We start from the raw sequence: 15,848 nt of genomic DNA, 5'->3' as shown, positions 1-15,848 counted from the left end.
TCCATGCCTTTCTTCCTCCATTTCCTTTATTCCCCCTCTCTCACTCTCCCTTTTACTCTTTCTTTCTTTCCTTCCATTCATCTTTCTTCCTTTATTTCCCCTTTCTTCCTTCCCTCCATTCCACCTCTTCCTTTATTTCCCTCTCCCTTTCTCTTCCCCTTTCCTTCTTCCTTCCCTCCCTCCTGTCTTCCTAGCTCCCTTCCCTTCTCCCCATCTCTCCCTCCACACCTCTTTCCTTCCTTCCTTCCTTCTTTCCCTTCCTGCTTCAGGCAGAGGTCCATCCCTTCTTCCTTCCCATCTCCCCTTCTCTTTCTCCTTCCTTCCTGCCCTATGTCTCCCTTCACATCCCCCTTTCCCTCATGTCTGTCTTCCTCCCTCCCTTCCTCATCTCTCCCTCCACACATCTTTCAATCCTTCTCGCCTTCATTTCCCCCTTCCTTTCTTCTTTCTTCCTGGCTCTCTTCTCTTCATCTCTACCTCCACACAGCTCTTTCTTTCTTTCTTTCCATCCCTTCCACTCTGTCTCCTTCTTTTCATCTCTTTCCTTCTTTCCACCCATCTCTCTCTTTCTTTTCCTTCCCCCTCCCTTTCTCATTCTCCCCTTTCCCTTTCTCTCCCTCCCTCCACCTCTCTTCCTTCCTTTCTTTCCTTCCATCCGTCTCTCTCTTCCTTTTCCTCCCACCCTTCCTTTCTCATTTTCATTCTCCCTTCTCCCTATCTCTCCCTCCACACCTCTTTCTTTCCTTCCCTCCTTTCCACTCTCCTTCCTTCCATCTCTTCTTCTTTCCCTATCTTTCTCCCTTTCTTTCTCTCCCTTCCACTCTCTCTCCTTCCTTCCTTCCTATCCTCACTTCCCTCACCTGCTGGAGGCAGAGGTCCAGGAAGGAGGAGGCCAGCGGCTCCCCAAAGGCCCCGCCCGCTCGTGTGAGAGACCTTTGGCCTCTCGCGCGAGCGAGCAGCGCCTTCGGCCTCTCGCGCGAGCGGCCGCTTGCGCGACAGGGAGGAGGCCGGCGGCCCCCCCAAAGGTCCTGCCCGCTCGCGCGCGAGACCTTTGGCCTCTCGCGCGAGCAGTGGCTCGCGCAAGAGGGAAGAGGCCGGCGGCCCCCCCAAAGGTCCTGCTCGCTCGCGCGAGAGACCTTTGGCCTCTCGCGCGAGCAGCGGCTCGCGCGAGATGGAGGAGGCTGGCCCCCCCCAAGGGGCTGGTGCTGCCGCTGATTGCCGCCGCGGCGGCAGCACCGGCCGCGGGCCGGTCCCCTGGCCTTGGCGGGCCGCATGTGGCCCGCGGGCCGGGGGTTGCCGACCCCTGGTATAGCCTGTGTGGCGGAGTTATTATTAGAGAGATAAAACCAGACCTGTATATATGTAACCAAGGAAAACATAATAACAACTTAATGTCAAAGTTACCTTTGCCTATTCTGTTGTAAAATAAACTTTTATTCTTGTTCAACTATCCATTTGGCCTGTGTTTGGAAATCCATCCACGCTACTGCCTTTTAAAAACCCAGAGAGGTGTTGGGTCAAAGAAGACAGGATTGTGTGGTGGTGGGGAATCGTGATACCAACCCTGTCTAAAAGCCATGGATTTCATATTAGATATAGAGCAAGCCCTAGTGACAGGCTCGAGGGGTCCCTGCAGGGCAAGCATTGAGCTTGCCTTGCACCACCCCAGGCCCTGACCTGCTGGGGAAAGAGCAAGGGCAAGACAGCAGGATGCACTGATCAACTGAGCAACATGGCAGGTGGGAGGATGACATCTGACCATCAGTCGCATCTGAAACTGACAATGTTTTAATTTGGGAGAAGTGGAGGTTTAAGAACATTGGGGGGATACTACCATCTTTGATATCAAATGTTTGCTGCCCTCCACTGCATAACCTTCTCAGTGGATCCAACACATAGAAGGAGGGAATGAATGTTCACCTGTTCCAAGGGCATCTTTCCTGCAGTTTCTTCCATGGAGGTGGAATTCAGCATAGGTCTCCTCTGTCCAAAGTCTGGAGACCAGTCAGGCCCATCTTGGACATTTGAGCACCTGCAGTAAGTACAATTGAAGGTGTTTTACATGTGCGTACATTTCTATGGACCATCAAAAAGACAATTAAATGGCTCTGAGGGCAAAACAAGCCAGAATATTTCCTAGGAGACAAAATAATTAAATTAATGCTATTGAATTTTGGACACATTGTGAGATGACACGACTCATTGGAAAAGTTGATGATGATCAATAAAGTGGGAGAAAGTGCACACTACAAGTGGATTGGCTCAGAGAAGCCAAAATGTTGACCCTGTTAATAATAGGGTCTGTTGGAAGTCTCTCATTCACAAAGTAATTTTAGGTTGGAACCACCCTGACAGCATAGAACAGGGGTAGGCAATCTTTTTGAGCCGGGGGCCGGGTTGCTGCCTCTCAGACAACTGGGGGGCCGAAGCAAAAAAAAAAATAATTAAATAATTTTTTAAAAAAAATTAAATATATAAATAAACCAGGACAAATGTAGGACAAAATTTTCAAATGGAAGACACTTTTTTAAAAAAATGGAGGACACGCAAAAAAATTTGCTGATTTTTTAAAAAATGTTAATATAAATGCATGTTTCTGAGGCTTCTATAGACAATTGCCCCCCAAAGTCCCCGGTGGCAATCAGTGGCAGGACTGGGCTGGGGCCGGTCCCAAGGCCTCGCCGGGCCGCATCCGGCCCGCGGGCCGCAGGTTGCCTACCCCTGGCATAGAACAACAAAAAGCTCTTCTGTTGGGTCCCTTCCTTCTCCATTAGGGAAAAAAAACCCCTCAGACCCCTCTAGTTGGGATTACCCATAAGATTTAACCACTAGGGTTGGTGTCACCTGATGTGGGGTGGCAGTGGTGGTGGCAACAGCAGTGGAAACCCCTCCCAGCTCTTGCTTCCCTCTGCCTCACCTGTCCAGCCACAGAAAGACCTGTGTAGCTGGGTGGAGGAGGCATTGGACAGCACTGCCAACCAGTCCCTCCCTCTGCTCCTCAGCTGAAGCAGGAGGTTGTTGTTGCCCATCCTTCTTCCTCTTAAGATGGCCATCCAGCCTCTGTTTAAGATCCTCTAAGGAAGGAGATTCCACTACGTTCCGAGGGAGTGTGTTCCAATGTCGAACAGCCCTTACTGTCAGGAAGTTCCTCCTAATGTTGAGGTGGAATCTCTTTTCCTGCAGCTTGCATCCATTGTTCCTAATACTAGTCTCTGGAGCAGCAGAAAACAAGCTTGCTCCCTCAATATGACATCCCTTCAAATATTTAAACAGAGCTATCATATCACCCCTTAACCTTCTTTTCTCCAGGCTAAACATCCCCAGCTCCCTGAGTCGTTCCTCGTAGGGCATGGTTTCCAGACCTTTCACCATTTTAGTCGCCCTCCTTTGGATACGCTCCAGTTTCTCCACATCTTTGTGGTGCCCAGAACTGGACGCAATATTCTAGGTGGGGCCTGACCAAAGCAGAATACAGTGGCACTATTACTTCCCTTGATCTAGACACTATACTTCTGTTGATGCAGCTTAAAATCGCATTGGCCTTTTTAGCTGCCGCATCACACTGTTGACTCATGTTCAACTTGTGGTCTACTTGGACTCCTAGGCCCCTTTCACATTTCTTTTTCAGTCAAATAACTCTCCTTCCCAACAGGAGACCCTCCAACCCCAACCTCTCCAGCCATGACCTCCCTCCCTCCTTCCTTGGAAAAAAGTGAATTTGGGGTCCTTTGCAGCCCCTTCCCTCCCCTTCTTTCCTTCCCCCTCCCTCTTCTTCCTGCCCGTCTTCTCTTCTCCCCTCATTAACATTTTTCCTGCCTCTTTAGGAATCATAGGAGTTGGGAGAGCCCACAAGGGCCATCCAGTCCAAGCACATTCTGCCATGCAGGAACTCTCAATCAAAGCATCCCTGACAGATGGCCATGAAGCACAGCTTCCTTTTCTTCCTGCAAACCTTTCCTTTTCCCCTGAAAGAGAGCGGGGTCTTTAAGAAAAATAAAATAAGGCTGCTATACTTCTATTGATGCAGCCTAGAATCGCATTGGCCTTTTTCGCTGCCGCATCACATTCTTGGGAGCCTGCTGGGGGAGATTTAGGGGTCCTTCCTCTCCCCTCCTTACCTTCCTCTTCCTCCTTCCTGCCTTCCCCCAGAAAGATATCTAGAGAGGAGATTTCTTCTCCCCCTCCCTCCACACACCGGAAGTGAGGTCATAGAGGGGAGCCGCCATCTTATCCTCCTTCCCAGATACACATTGACCTCTCTAGGAGTCTGCTCTCACTGGTTTTAGGCGGAGAGGGGGCGGGGCTTCTTTCCTTCAAACAAAACTCGGAGGAGGAGGAGGAGGAGGAAGCAGCTCTCAGGTAAAGGCCAGAGGAGGAGAGAGACAGGGCTCTTTATCTGTTTGTTTAGATAGATTTCTTCCCAAAGGGAGGGAGGGAGGGGGAGCCCTGGGTTTTCCCTTCCCCAAAAGCTCCCCCCAGAGGCCCTAAAGCCTGGTTCGTAGGGCTGTAAGAGACCCCAAGGGCCATCCAGTCCAAGCCCATTCTGCCATGTAGGAACTCACAATGCTTCGTAACAATTTGCAAGGCTTCATTAATTGATTCATATTTGAAGGGCTGCCATATTGAGGAGGGAGCGAGCTTGTTTTCTGCTGCTCCAGAGAACAGGACCCAATGGAGCAATGGATGCAAGTTGAAGGAAAAGTTTCCAGCTCAACATTAGGAGGAACTTCCTGACAGCAAGGGCTGTTCGACAGTGGAACAAACTCCCTTGGAGTGTAGTGGAGTCTCCCTCCTTGGAGGTCTTCAAGCAGAGGCTGGATGGACATCTGTCGGGGATGCTTTGATTGTGATTTCCTGCATGGCAGAATGGGGTTGGACTGGGTGGCCATTCTTGGAGTCTCTCCCAACTCTAGGATCCTGTGATTCTTTAAGGTTGTTCTTCACTTGCGGAATTCTTCCATAGTTTATTTTTATTTAAAAAGAAACCCTCTAAACCTGTTTTATCCCCAAAGCTCCAGGAGCCCCCTCCACTTTTCCCCTTTCTTGAGGTATTTGGGGCTGTGAAAGCAGATGGGGCTGTTCACTCTCTTTGTAGCTGGGAGGCTTTTGGGGGGGAGAAGGGGAAAGGAGGCATAGGATCATCATAAATCGTAGAGGCCCTCCAGGCCAACCCCATTCTGTCATGCAGGAACTCACAATCAAAGCATCCAAAATTGCCAGGCTTAATTCTCTCTTCACCTCACCCCTAATCAGGGCCTGGAAACCATGCCTTCTGAGGAAAGACTTAGGGAGCTGGGTATGTTTAGCCTGGAACAGGGATGGTAACCCTGTTTACGTACTTAAAGGGATCTCACATTGAGGAGGGAGCACCTTGTTCTCACTCACACTGTTACTTAAGCCATTATTCAGAGTTGGGTGTGACTGGCATATCCTATGAAACCCTTCCCTGGGAGATCCCCACAGAAGGCATCTCAGTTCCCCCCCCCCCTCAGTTAGAGCACATTGTACATGCTCTCCCTCTGGAGAGTCCAGCACCAGGCCTATCAGAAGGTCTTGAGGGATGCTCTTGAGGAACAACAGACTCAGCTGCTTTTAAATATTGCAAGAACCACTAAATACTGTGGGCCTTTGGTATCCTCTTGAGTTTGCTGCCAGAACTCCTGTAGATACCAAAATCTGTGGATGCGCCAGTCCCATTACATACAATGACATAGTAAAATGGCGTCCCTCATATAAAATGGCAAAATCAAGGTTTGATTTCTGGAATATATATATATATATATATATATATATATATACACAGAGAGAGAGAGAGAGAGAGAGAGAGGATACTTTCAAGTTGTGGATGCTTGAATCCGTGGATAAAGAATCCATAGATAAGGAGATCTGACTGTAACATCTTTATAGGGAAGAAATGGACTATTGAGAGGATAACAAGATGTTACTCTTGTTAGAGATTAAAGTGGAGTTTAAAGCAGCGGTCCAAAACAGACTGCAGAAATAATCCATCTTTGGACCACTTTAACTCTCCTGGTTCAATGCTAGGAAATTCTGGAAACTGTAGTTTTGTCAGATATTTAGCCTTCTCTGTCACAGAGCTTTGGTGCCAGAACAAACTATAATTCCCAGGATGAGCCAGGGCAATGAGCCAGGGCTGTTAAAGCAGTCTCAAATTGGATAATTTCTGCAGTCTGTTTTGGACCAGACAGGATTCTCTTAAAAAGTTCTTTTAAATTTATTAATTCTTAAATAGTATTATGTTATGGTTTTGAACCTTCAGTTCATTTGTGACATGGCAACCTTAAGACATTTGCCTTCTCACAAGGTTTACTTCGCAACTTTCTTCAGAGGCATTTTGCCATTACCAACCTTAGAGGCTGAGAGAGTGTGACTTCTCCAAGGTCACTCAGTGGGTTTCCATGGCCAAGCCAAGATTCAAACCCTGGTCTCCCAGTGTCCTAGGCCAACACTCAAACCATATAATAATATTTAATGATCTTATATATCTACATGCTTGGGAAACTGTTTTCCCTCAGAAGGCTGCCAGCGGAGACTTCAGGACTTCTGAGGAGAAAAGAACTGATATTTCAGTATACTGTTATTCAGTATTACAGATGTCTTTCAAGAGTACCATAAAATACACCAAGACTGTGAGAAGAACTGTAAGATTCATCTCAAGGACCTGTTCTTTGAATTTTATACTTATGATAAAGCATATATTTTATAAAGTGTATTTTTGTTTAATTTCATTGAAGTAAAGGATGCAGTAGTAGATGCCAAGTCTGATGATCAAAAGATTGGAAGGTTGGCAGTTCAAGGCGCTGATGCTGCTTGATGGGGTGAGCTCCTAGGACTAGTCCTAGCTTCTGCCAACCTAGCGGTTTGAAGGCATGCAAATGCAAGCGGATAAATAGGTGCCACTTCTCAGTGGAAGGTACAGCCATGGCTGGCCTCATGACCCCCAGAGCAGTCCTTGGACAACGCTGGCTTTTCAGCTTAGAAACAGAGGTGAGCACCACCCCCTACAGTCGGTTACGACTAGACATTCATGTCAAGGGACTACCTTTACCTTTAAAGGTAAAGATAGAGGTATTCCCCATTGACAAAGTTGTCCAGTCTTGTCTGACCGTAGCGGGCGGTGCTCATCTCCAAAGAGCCAGCGTTGTCAGAGACTACTCTGTGATCATGTGGCCAACATGATTGTACAGAATGCTGTTTGCCTTCCTCCCAAAGTGGTCTCTATTCATCTACTTGCATTTGCTTGCTTTTGAACTGCTAGGTTGTCAGATATTGGGACTAGTGATCGGATCTCATCCCAACATATACTGCCAATTTGCCAGTCTTTACCACTTGAACAGCCTGTTATGAATTACTTGTTTTGTTTTGTCTTTGTATGGGGGGAAAAGGCTGATGCTGTGAAAAGATTGTGTATCTTATTAAGAGGTTCTTAAAAGCAAGTCATGGCAAACTCTTTTCAGGTTTCTTTTCCCACTCTTCATTCTCCAGCAGTCCCCAGCCTACAAAAAAGCAAGGGCAGCTTTTCCTGCTAGGCCCCCCTGCTTTACCAGGAAAGTCATCCTTCTGCACAGTCCCCATGAGGACTGGAGAGACCCTCTGGGCTGGGGAGCAGAGGTGGTGGAGGGGGGCTTCCTTTATTCTGTCCCTCACCTCATAACCTCTGCATCCAAGCTCCCTCCTTCCGTCAGACACTCCAACCCTATAGAAATGTTTCTTGCTTCTCTTCCCCACTTAACAATCCAGTTGGGGCTGTCTCTCTCTTTCTGCTGTATCATCATTCATTCTTGCCCCCTGACCTTTTTCTCCTGCCTTATCTTCTCTTTCTGGAAATGGGAACAGAGCACATGGCTTCTATCCTCCCCCCACGCTCCAATGCTGACATTTCCTCTTGGAAACTGTGCTTGCTGTGTATTTAATTCTTGGCAGACAAAGAGGGGCTGAAGGCAGCCATTTCTCTCTTCTCTCTTTCTCTTCATTCTGCCAACCTTAAATCTCCATTCCTGGCAGCCCTTGAAAGAGGATTCCAGGTAAAACTATGTTGACTAGATGAATAAATAGCCACTTGGTACCCAGCTCCTTCCTAGGGGAGTCTTGAGCAACAGTAATGGCTCTTGGAAGGAGACCTATGGATCTTTTGCAGTAAATGAAAACCAGCCCTGGTGTTTTTTCCACCCTCCTTGCCCCAGGCTGCCTCCAAAACCTGGAGGAAGGGCTCTGCCTCTGTTTCTTCTCTAGTGGGTATCCTGTGTCTCTCCAGATGTTGATGAACTCCTCCTCCCATCATCCCCTTAGACAACATAACTAATAAGTGAGGTGTGCTGGGAGTTGTAGTCTGCCAACACCTGGTGGGCTGCAGCATTCCCACCGTTACGTTAGGGCTAAACTGGATAATCCATCTAGAGAGGTGTTTTGGAGGGGTGTGTCTGATGAATAAGAAAGGAACTGTACAGAAAGTCTTTTTGTTGTTGCTCTGTGCTGTTAGATTGGATTCAGCCAAGAGTAATTCTGTGAATGAGATACCTGCAAGATACCTTGTTATGAATAGGTTCGAACAGGTCTTGCAGGCTGACATTTTGACGTCGTTGAGTGCAGTGTGTTCTTCCCCTTTCTTTGCTGCCTTCTGCTTTATCGATCATCTGACCATGAGTCATGTCATCTCATGATGTGTCTGAAGTACGACAGCCTTGGTTTAGTTATTTTGTAGTCTAGGGAAAGTTCAAGCTTTGTTGTCTTTCTGGTGGTCCATGGAACACGACATAAATGTGCGTACATGTGAAACAGCTTCCTTTGTACTTTCTGCAGGTGGTCAGAGGTCCAGAATTGGTCTTCCTGGTCTCCAAACAGAGAGAAAGTCTCCACTGAATTCCTTCTCCATGGAAGAAAGCATACGAAAGATGTCTTTGGAACAGGTTAACCTTCATCTCCTCCTCCTTTGCAGTTGAGCCATTGGGAGGGTTCTCTAAAAGAGGGTCCCAAATGTTTGATAATAAGGGCAGAGGGATTCCCTCTCCCTGATTGTTGTTCAACTCTGCCTCCCATGAATTGAATCCTTGGTGAGCCAATCTGAGGTGATGAGTGGCCAGATGCCATCCTCCATTCTGCAGTGACCTAGTTGATCAGTCTTTCCTGCCATCCCATTCCCCAGTCAATCAAGGCCCTTGGAACAAGTGAACGTTCCCTCCTTCCTTCTTTACAATGGAACCACTGGGAGGGATCTGCAAATCCCAAATGGTTGATGCCTAGGGCAGAAGGATGTCCCTGCCTAGAATGCTCACCCTGCCACAAATTGAATTCTGGGCTTTTAAGGCAGTGTTGGTTCACCATTTTGTTGGAGGGAGGCACCTGAACCATTATGAAAAACAGCAATTTAATTTAATTTGTTGTTCTCCATCTTTAATTTGTGGCAAGGATGAGAAGAGACCCTTATTTTGTTCTTTGCCTCATGTACTTAAAGCCCTGACAGTACAGGCTGGAAATCTGCCAATTGAGTGTCCTTGACTTATACCGCTTAGTAATGCAGATTATGTGGACAAGTTCCCACATGCTAAATAAAATCTCTTTTCACATGAGAAATCTAGTTCATTAGGAAGGCTGGTTGTAACGTATTAGGTGAAGACAAGATTACAACAACAAATCTAGAAATAATTTGTTATTGTAACCTTGTCTTCACCCAGTGAGTTAATGAAAAGAGACAGAGAAGTATTTAGGCATACAGTGTGCTCTCTCCATATGCAGACGCACTATATGCGGCTTTCAGTTTACGCTGAAGCTGCGTGGCAAAAGGAAGAATGGTGTTCCGTGAGCATGGGCCCCATTATATGCAATGGGGCTCGAGCATATGCACTTTTTGCCTTGTGCGGGGGGTCTGGAACGGATCCCCCACATAAGGTAAGGACTGACTGTATCTTTTTCTCTCTCTATTCTGAAACAGTTACATAACATTTGGGATGCACTGTGTGTTTTCCTCCAATCCTGATAAGTCACTCTCTGGATGGGGGCTGTTTTCTGTTGCAGGTGACCTTTGAGGATGTGGCTGTTTATTTCACAGAGGAGGAATGGAACCTATTGGATATGAACCAAAGATCTTTGTACGAGGAGGTGATGATAGATAACTATGAGAATGTGTCTTCCCTGGGTAAGGAACTTGAATCTATTACTCTTCCTATGGAGACTGAGAGTTCTGTCATACTATGTGTCATAGTTCTGTGATTCCATTTTAATTGTTATGACAACATCCTGTGCAATTTTGGAATTTGTAGGTTAGTGAGGCATTAGAGCTCTCCGGTTGAGGAGTCTCCTTCCCTAAACTGGAAAACCTAGGATCTTGGAGGTAGGAACCATGTCTCCCCCCCCCCCCCCCATGACCCTCAACACATCCCAGAACACTTTTTCCAAGTATTTGGGCCCTCTTTCAGCCTTTCTAGGTCCTGGACAGCCTCCAACCTTCTCTTGGGAAAAAGGCCTCCCCTGGCGCTAAAATGACAATGTAAAAACTTCCCTCACTTCCCGAGAAACAACATTTTTTTCAGGTGATACAATAGCGATACAATATCAGGTGATACAATCCTTTTGAGCCCCCCCCCAGGGGTCCAGTGTGCCCCCCCTAATCCCCAACAGTTGCCCATCCCTGTCTGGACCCTTGCCCTCACCAAAATCAGGGTCCAAATCCCACCTCAGACATAAAGTTCTCAGGCCCTTTTGCTCACTCTTTCCTATTTAATTGCTAATAAATAAATAAATAAATGTATGTATGTATATATGTATGTATGTTGTTCTTCCAAATGGGAATCAAAGGGGCTTCTCCTTCCAGCTTCATTTTCTGTCCCAGATATTCTGGCTCTGTGTGGACAGAGAAGTATCTCTGGGAAGGTACACAGTTGAACCAGAAAGCAATAGCCTCCCAAGCAGCTCTTCATTCTCAGATCCAGTGATATCATTCAAAATAATTAACAACCACTTTGAATTTTTGGCCCAATGTGTACATGTTTGTTCACATGCAAACCCTGGTGAGGATGAGGTTGATGATGAGCAAAATTACTGACTGGGACTAGGAGAGATGTGTGTTCTTCTCCCAGTCCTCTTCCCTCCCTCAATTAACAGTCTGGCTGAGGATGCAAATCATAGAACATCCTATCCCCTTTTCAGTTTTAATAAAAACTTCTGCAGAAGAATGAATGAATGAAATGAATGAAAATTTATTTATATCCCACCACTCGGTTTTGAGGATCGAGGTGGATAACAGCACGATTAAAGAGTATACAAAATTAAGCAATAAAACCCACCAAATCCCCAAGCTAATCCCCCCTCTCAAATTTAAAATCACATATTAGAGCACAATTAAAATACATAGCAATACATCAAAATTATTACACAACTTGCAAATGAGAAAGATGGTAGGGAGGATGAATTCACTCGGTTCTGGACATTCTCAGTCTGGGTAGGCCTGCCGGAAGATAAGGGTTTTAGTCACCTTTTTGAAGGTCTTCAATGAGGATAATTGGCAAACCTCATGCTTCCTACCTTGTTTTGCTTCCCCTCCTCATCCTTCTTGTTCTCACATACCTGATAGTTCTCCACATCTCCCTTCACTCACCAACTTTCCCGCCTGCCCTCACACCCATCTGCACTGTTTCAGCATCTCAATCTTGTCTCACACACACACACACAGAAGATGCTTCGTTATTGAGAGGCAGCCACGTACAGCAAAAATTTAACAACTAGTTTGGTTGAACAGGTGTGAGCTGGTTCAGGTCCTTGTTTTCAGACTTATCAAGGGGTTGTATTTAGCAGTTGTGACTAAGATCTATGAAGGGGGCAAAGGGGACACTAGTTTCTCTTTCTTTGATGTTTCTTTTCATTCTTGAGCTGGAGTAGCTCGGTGGTTTCTTTCAGAAGTCCTTCCTCTCCAGACACTGAGATTGAGTCTTAACTATATTCTCCTTCTTTATAGGAGACCTTCCGATTTATCAGAGAATTCATACAGGAGAAAAAACATACAGATGCCAATACTGTGAAAAATGTTTTGCTCACAAGTCACGCCTTGAGAGTCACTTGCGAGTCCACACAGGAGAGAAACCATTCAAATGCCAGCAGTGTGGAAAATACTTTGCTCACAAGTCAAACCTCCGATCTCATCAGAGAAGCCACACAGGAGAGAAACCATACCAATGCCAGCAGTGTGGAAAATGTTTTGCTTACAAGTCAGACCTTGTTACTCATCACAGAGTCCACACAGGAGAGAAACCATACAAATGCCAGCAGTGTGGGAAATGTTTCGGTCAAAACTCACACCTTTTGAGGCATCAGAAAAAACAAACAGGTGAGAAACCATACAAATGCCAGCAGTGTGGGAAATATTTTGCTCTCAAGTCACACCTCAAGAGACACCAGAATGTCCACACAGGAGAGAAGTCATACAAATGCCAGCAGTGTGGGAGATGTTTTGCTTGTAAGTCAGACCTTGAGAGACACCAGAGAGTCCATACAGGAGAGAAACCTTACAAATGCCAACAGTGTGGAAAATGTTTTGCTGAGAATTCGACCCTTTTGAGACATCAGAGGGTGCACACAGGGGAGAAACCATACAAATGCCAGCAGTGTGGGAAATATTTTGCTCACAATTCAGACCTCATGATTCACCAGAGAGTTCATACAGGAGAGAAGCCATACAAATGCCAGCAGTGTGGAAAATGTTTTTCTCAGAGGTCACACATTGAGAGACACCAGAGAGTCCACACAGGAGAGAAACCTTATAAATGCCAGCAGTGTGAAAAATGTTTTGCTGAGAGATCTGTCCTTTTGAGACATCAGAGAATGCATACAGGAGAGAAAGCATTTAAGTGCCAGCAGTGTGGGAAACATTTTGCACAGGACTCAGACCCTTTTGAGGCATCAGAATGTCCACACTGTAATGCAAATGGAAATATGACATACATTTTGTTTGTAGACACAGTATATCTAGATTCTGTCTTGTAAAATATTAGAATTCCCTTTAATGCATGTAATTGTAAAATATCTTGCACTCATGTTGATTCGATAAACCTTTGAATTATTTGGAACATTCTGTTTTCTAATTTCTAATTCATCTAATTGTGACCATGATGGTAGCATGTGTGCTCATGTAATACATGGGAGAGGGCTGTTTCATCTTCTTTTCTGTCCCCATGTTGACACACAAAGTCAACTGACTTCTAGTTTAAATGCTGACATTTTCCTATCCTCAGGACCTAATAATAATAATAATAATAATAATAATAATAATAATAATAATACAGTACTTTATTTATACCTGCCTCTCTGTCAATGACAATTGAGGTGGCTTACAAGTTAAAAATTTCATACAGAATCCCATATCCTACCCCCCCACCCCCAAAAATTAAACAGTTAACAATTTAAAATCATACATTAAAATAAACAAATCGAGCATATGGGCTGGGACTAGGCAAAGATGGCTCTCAGAGCCCACAGCAGTGACAGCTGGAATGGAGGGAAGGTGCCTCATCAGCTGCTGGTACTAGGCAATGATGGCTCTTATCTCCCTCAGATGTCACAGCAGTGGCAGATGGAATGGAGGGAGGGTGCCTCACCAGCTCCTGGGACTAGGCAACAGTGGTCCTCCTCTCCCTCAGAGGTCATAGCAGTGGCGGATGGAATGGAGGGAGGGTGCCTCACCAGCTGCTGGGACTAGGCAACAATGGCTCTTCTCTCCCTCAGAGGTCATAGCAGTGGCGGATGGAATGGAGGGAGGGTGCCTCACCAGCTGCTGGGACTAGGCAACAATGGCTCTTCTCTCCCTCAGAGGTCATAGCAGTGGCGGATGGAATGGAGGGAGGGTGCCTCACCAGCTGCTGGGACTAGGCAACAGTGGTCCTCCTCTCCCTCAGAGGTCATAGCAGTGGCAGATGGAATGGAGGGAGGGTGCCTCACCAGCTGCTGGGACTAGGCAACAATGGCTCTTCTCTCCCTCAGAGGTCATAGCAGTGGCGGATGGAATGGAGGGAGGGTGCCTCACCAGCTGCTGGGACTAGGCAACAATGGCTCTTCTCTCCCTCAGAGGTCATAGCAGTGGCGGATGGAATGGAGGGAGGGTGCCTCATCAGCTGCTGGGACTGGGCAACAATGGCTCTTCTCTCCCTCAGAGGTCATAGCAGTGGCGGATGGAATGGAGGGAGGGTGCCTCACCAGCTGCTGGGACTAGGCAACAGTGGTCCTCCTCTCCCTCAGAGGTCATAGCAGTGGCAGATGGAATGGAGGGAGGGTGCCTCACCAGCTGCTGGGACTAGGCAACAATGGCTCTTCTCTCCCTCAGAGGTCATAGCAGTGGCGGATGGAATGGAGGGAGGGTGCCTCACCAGCTGCTGGGACTAGGCAACAATGGCTCTTCTCTCCCTCAGAGGTCATAGCAGTGGCGGATGGAATGGAGGGAGGGTGCCTCATCAGCTGCTGGGACTGGGCGACAATGGCTCTTCTCTCCCTCAGAGGCCCCAGCAATGGCAGTTCAAATAGAGGAAAGGTGCCCTGTTGGGGGGCCTCTGATGTATAGGATTTCTTGGGTGCCAGAATGGATCCCTTTTCCAGCTACTTGAGCATTGCCCACTCCAACCTCAATAATCCATGTTGGCTTCTAATGGTCATTCAAAACCCAAGAATAGTATTTTCTTTGCCCCTTTTTGGTAGCCAGTGAGAGGGCTGTTCTGCTCTGCCTTGATCTGGAAAGGAAGCTGTGTGCGTCTGTTAGGAGAGGAGATTATTGGGGTGGCATGGTGCTGTGGTCTTCTTTCCCTCCTGGGTGATCTCCTCAGTGGGCAGTCAGGGGCCTTACAAAAGTGGCACTCCCTGGACCAACGGGGGTCACACACTCCCTCTCTCTGCCCCTTTCTTTCCACCAGGACACTCAGATGTGCCATGTTGCTCCAAGTTTGTTCATGATTCTGAAGGAGAGTCGGGGAGGAGGAGATTTATTTGACTTTTTTTACATTTTATTTAAATCAAAGGAAACTATGTTATGCAGATGGAATTAGTACCACATACATAATTAGTAGATGTTCGCTTGTTCCCTTTTGATCATTTGGGGAATTTGTCAAGAACGTGTGTCTCCTTCCTGAAAGAGAGAAGGATATACAACTTGAAAATAGCTTGCTTTTTAGAAGAGAGATCTTGTAACCCCTTTGACACTCACTGAAAGAAAGGATTAGGCAGCATGACTTTCCTAGACTTCAGTCTACTTCCTCAAATGGATGCCTTGCCAGTTACAGTGGTGTTGAAATGCATTATTTCTACAATGGCGATGCATCCAGAGAAGGCTCAAGAGCTTGTAAAACTACAAATCCTAGGATTCTGTAGAATAAAGTTTAGTCATGGTTTTTAAAACAACAAATGCACTAATCACTCAGGCTTCTTTGTAAATGCCTTCTCTTTAATGTAAATGCATAGGAAAATGATTCCTTCCAAGTCCTTCCCCTGCTGTGGCCAGGAGGTGACTTTGTTCTCAACCCTGGGAGGTTCCTCCAATCAAAGAAAGGCTTTCTGTGCATCCCTGGAGTTGTCTCCAGGCTGTCTGCTATTGGATGCCCACACTGACTGAAATCTAGAGGGAAGATGCCAGGAGGCCTTACCCTGACTCTCCAGTTTCCATAGTCATCTCCAGCCAGGAGGGGTACCTGTTCTCCAGTTTGGGGGGCTCATCTCCAAGCAAGAGGAAAGGGCTTTCTTCAAATCTCCAGCTCACCTGGGAGAGCAGCAGCTTGTTACAATTTGGAAGGCTTAATCCATTTGTTGCTACTCTGTCGCTGTTGTGTGCCTTCAGATAGATCCTGATTTAGGGTGTCCCT

The 15,848-nt window shown here is 46.6% G+C and overlaps 1 protein-coding gene and 1 pseudogene across 2 annotated transcripts in view; one reads left to right on the top strand and one right to left on the bottom strand.

Moving 5' to 3' along the window:
- The window catches only part of LOC149320385 (uncharacterized), a 28,015-nt pseudogene extending 23,819 nt beyond the window's left edge, over window positions 1-4,196 (bottom strand). The window contains exons 1-2 of the transcript XR_016278808.1: window positions 4,119-4,196; window positions 1,921-2,032 (exon numbers count right to left, since the gene is read on the bottom strand). The product of XR_016278808.1 is annotated as an uncharacterized LOC149320385 (transcript). The remainder of the gene's footprint in view (window positions 1-1,920; window positions 2,033-4,118) is intronic.
- Window positions 4,197-4,331: 135 nt separating this feature from the next.
- Window positions 4,332-13,076, top strand: LOC149320384 (uncharacterized). Its single transcript, XM_089501924.1, has 4 exons — window positions 4,332-4,359; window positions 8,821-8,927; window positions 10,033-10,153; window positions 11,969-13,076. The coding sequence occupies exons 2-4, from the start codon at window positions 8,892-8,894 to the stop codon at window positions 12,991-12,993; spliced, it is 1,182 nt and encodes a 393-aa protein (XP_089358050.1). The 5' UTR covers window positions 4,332-4,359; window positions 8,821-8,891; the 3' UTR covers window positions 12,994-13,076.
- The last annotated feature ends 2,772 nt before the right edge of the window (window positions 13,077-15,848 follow it).

This window comes from Sceloporus occidentalis, unplaced genomic scaffold (genome assembly GCF_023333645.1).
Source record: "Sceloporus occidentalis isolate IW3139 unplaced genomic scaffold, rSceOcc1.0.p SCAF_1, whole genome shotgun sequence".
In the NCBI taxonomy this organism is placed as follows: domain Eukaryota; kingdom Metazoa; phylum Chordata; class Lepidosauria; order Squamata; family Phrynosomatidae; genus Sceloporus; species Sceloporus occidentalis.
Note: the sequence above shows the minus strand (reverse complement) of the source record. Positions and strands in the feature narration are given on the sequence as shown.

Excerpts from the sequence above, each read along its gene's own strand:
- LOC149320384 (XM_089501924.1), top strand. The coding sequence starts at position 8,892 with ATGGAAGAAAGCATACGAAAGATGTCTTTGGAACAG. Across the intron at positions 8,928-10,032 it reads GAAAGATGTCTTTGGAACAG|GTGACCTTTGAGGATGTGGC; the intron begins GTTAACCTTCAT and ends TTTCTGTTGCAG. Across the intron at positions 10,154-11,968 it reads TGAGAATGTGTCTTCCCTGG|GAGACCTTCCGATTTATCAG; the intron begins GTAAGGAACTTG and ends CCTTCTTTATAG.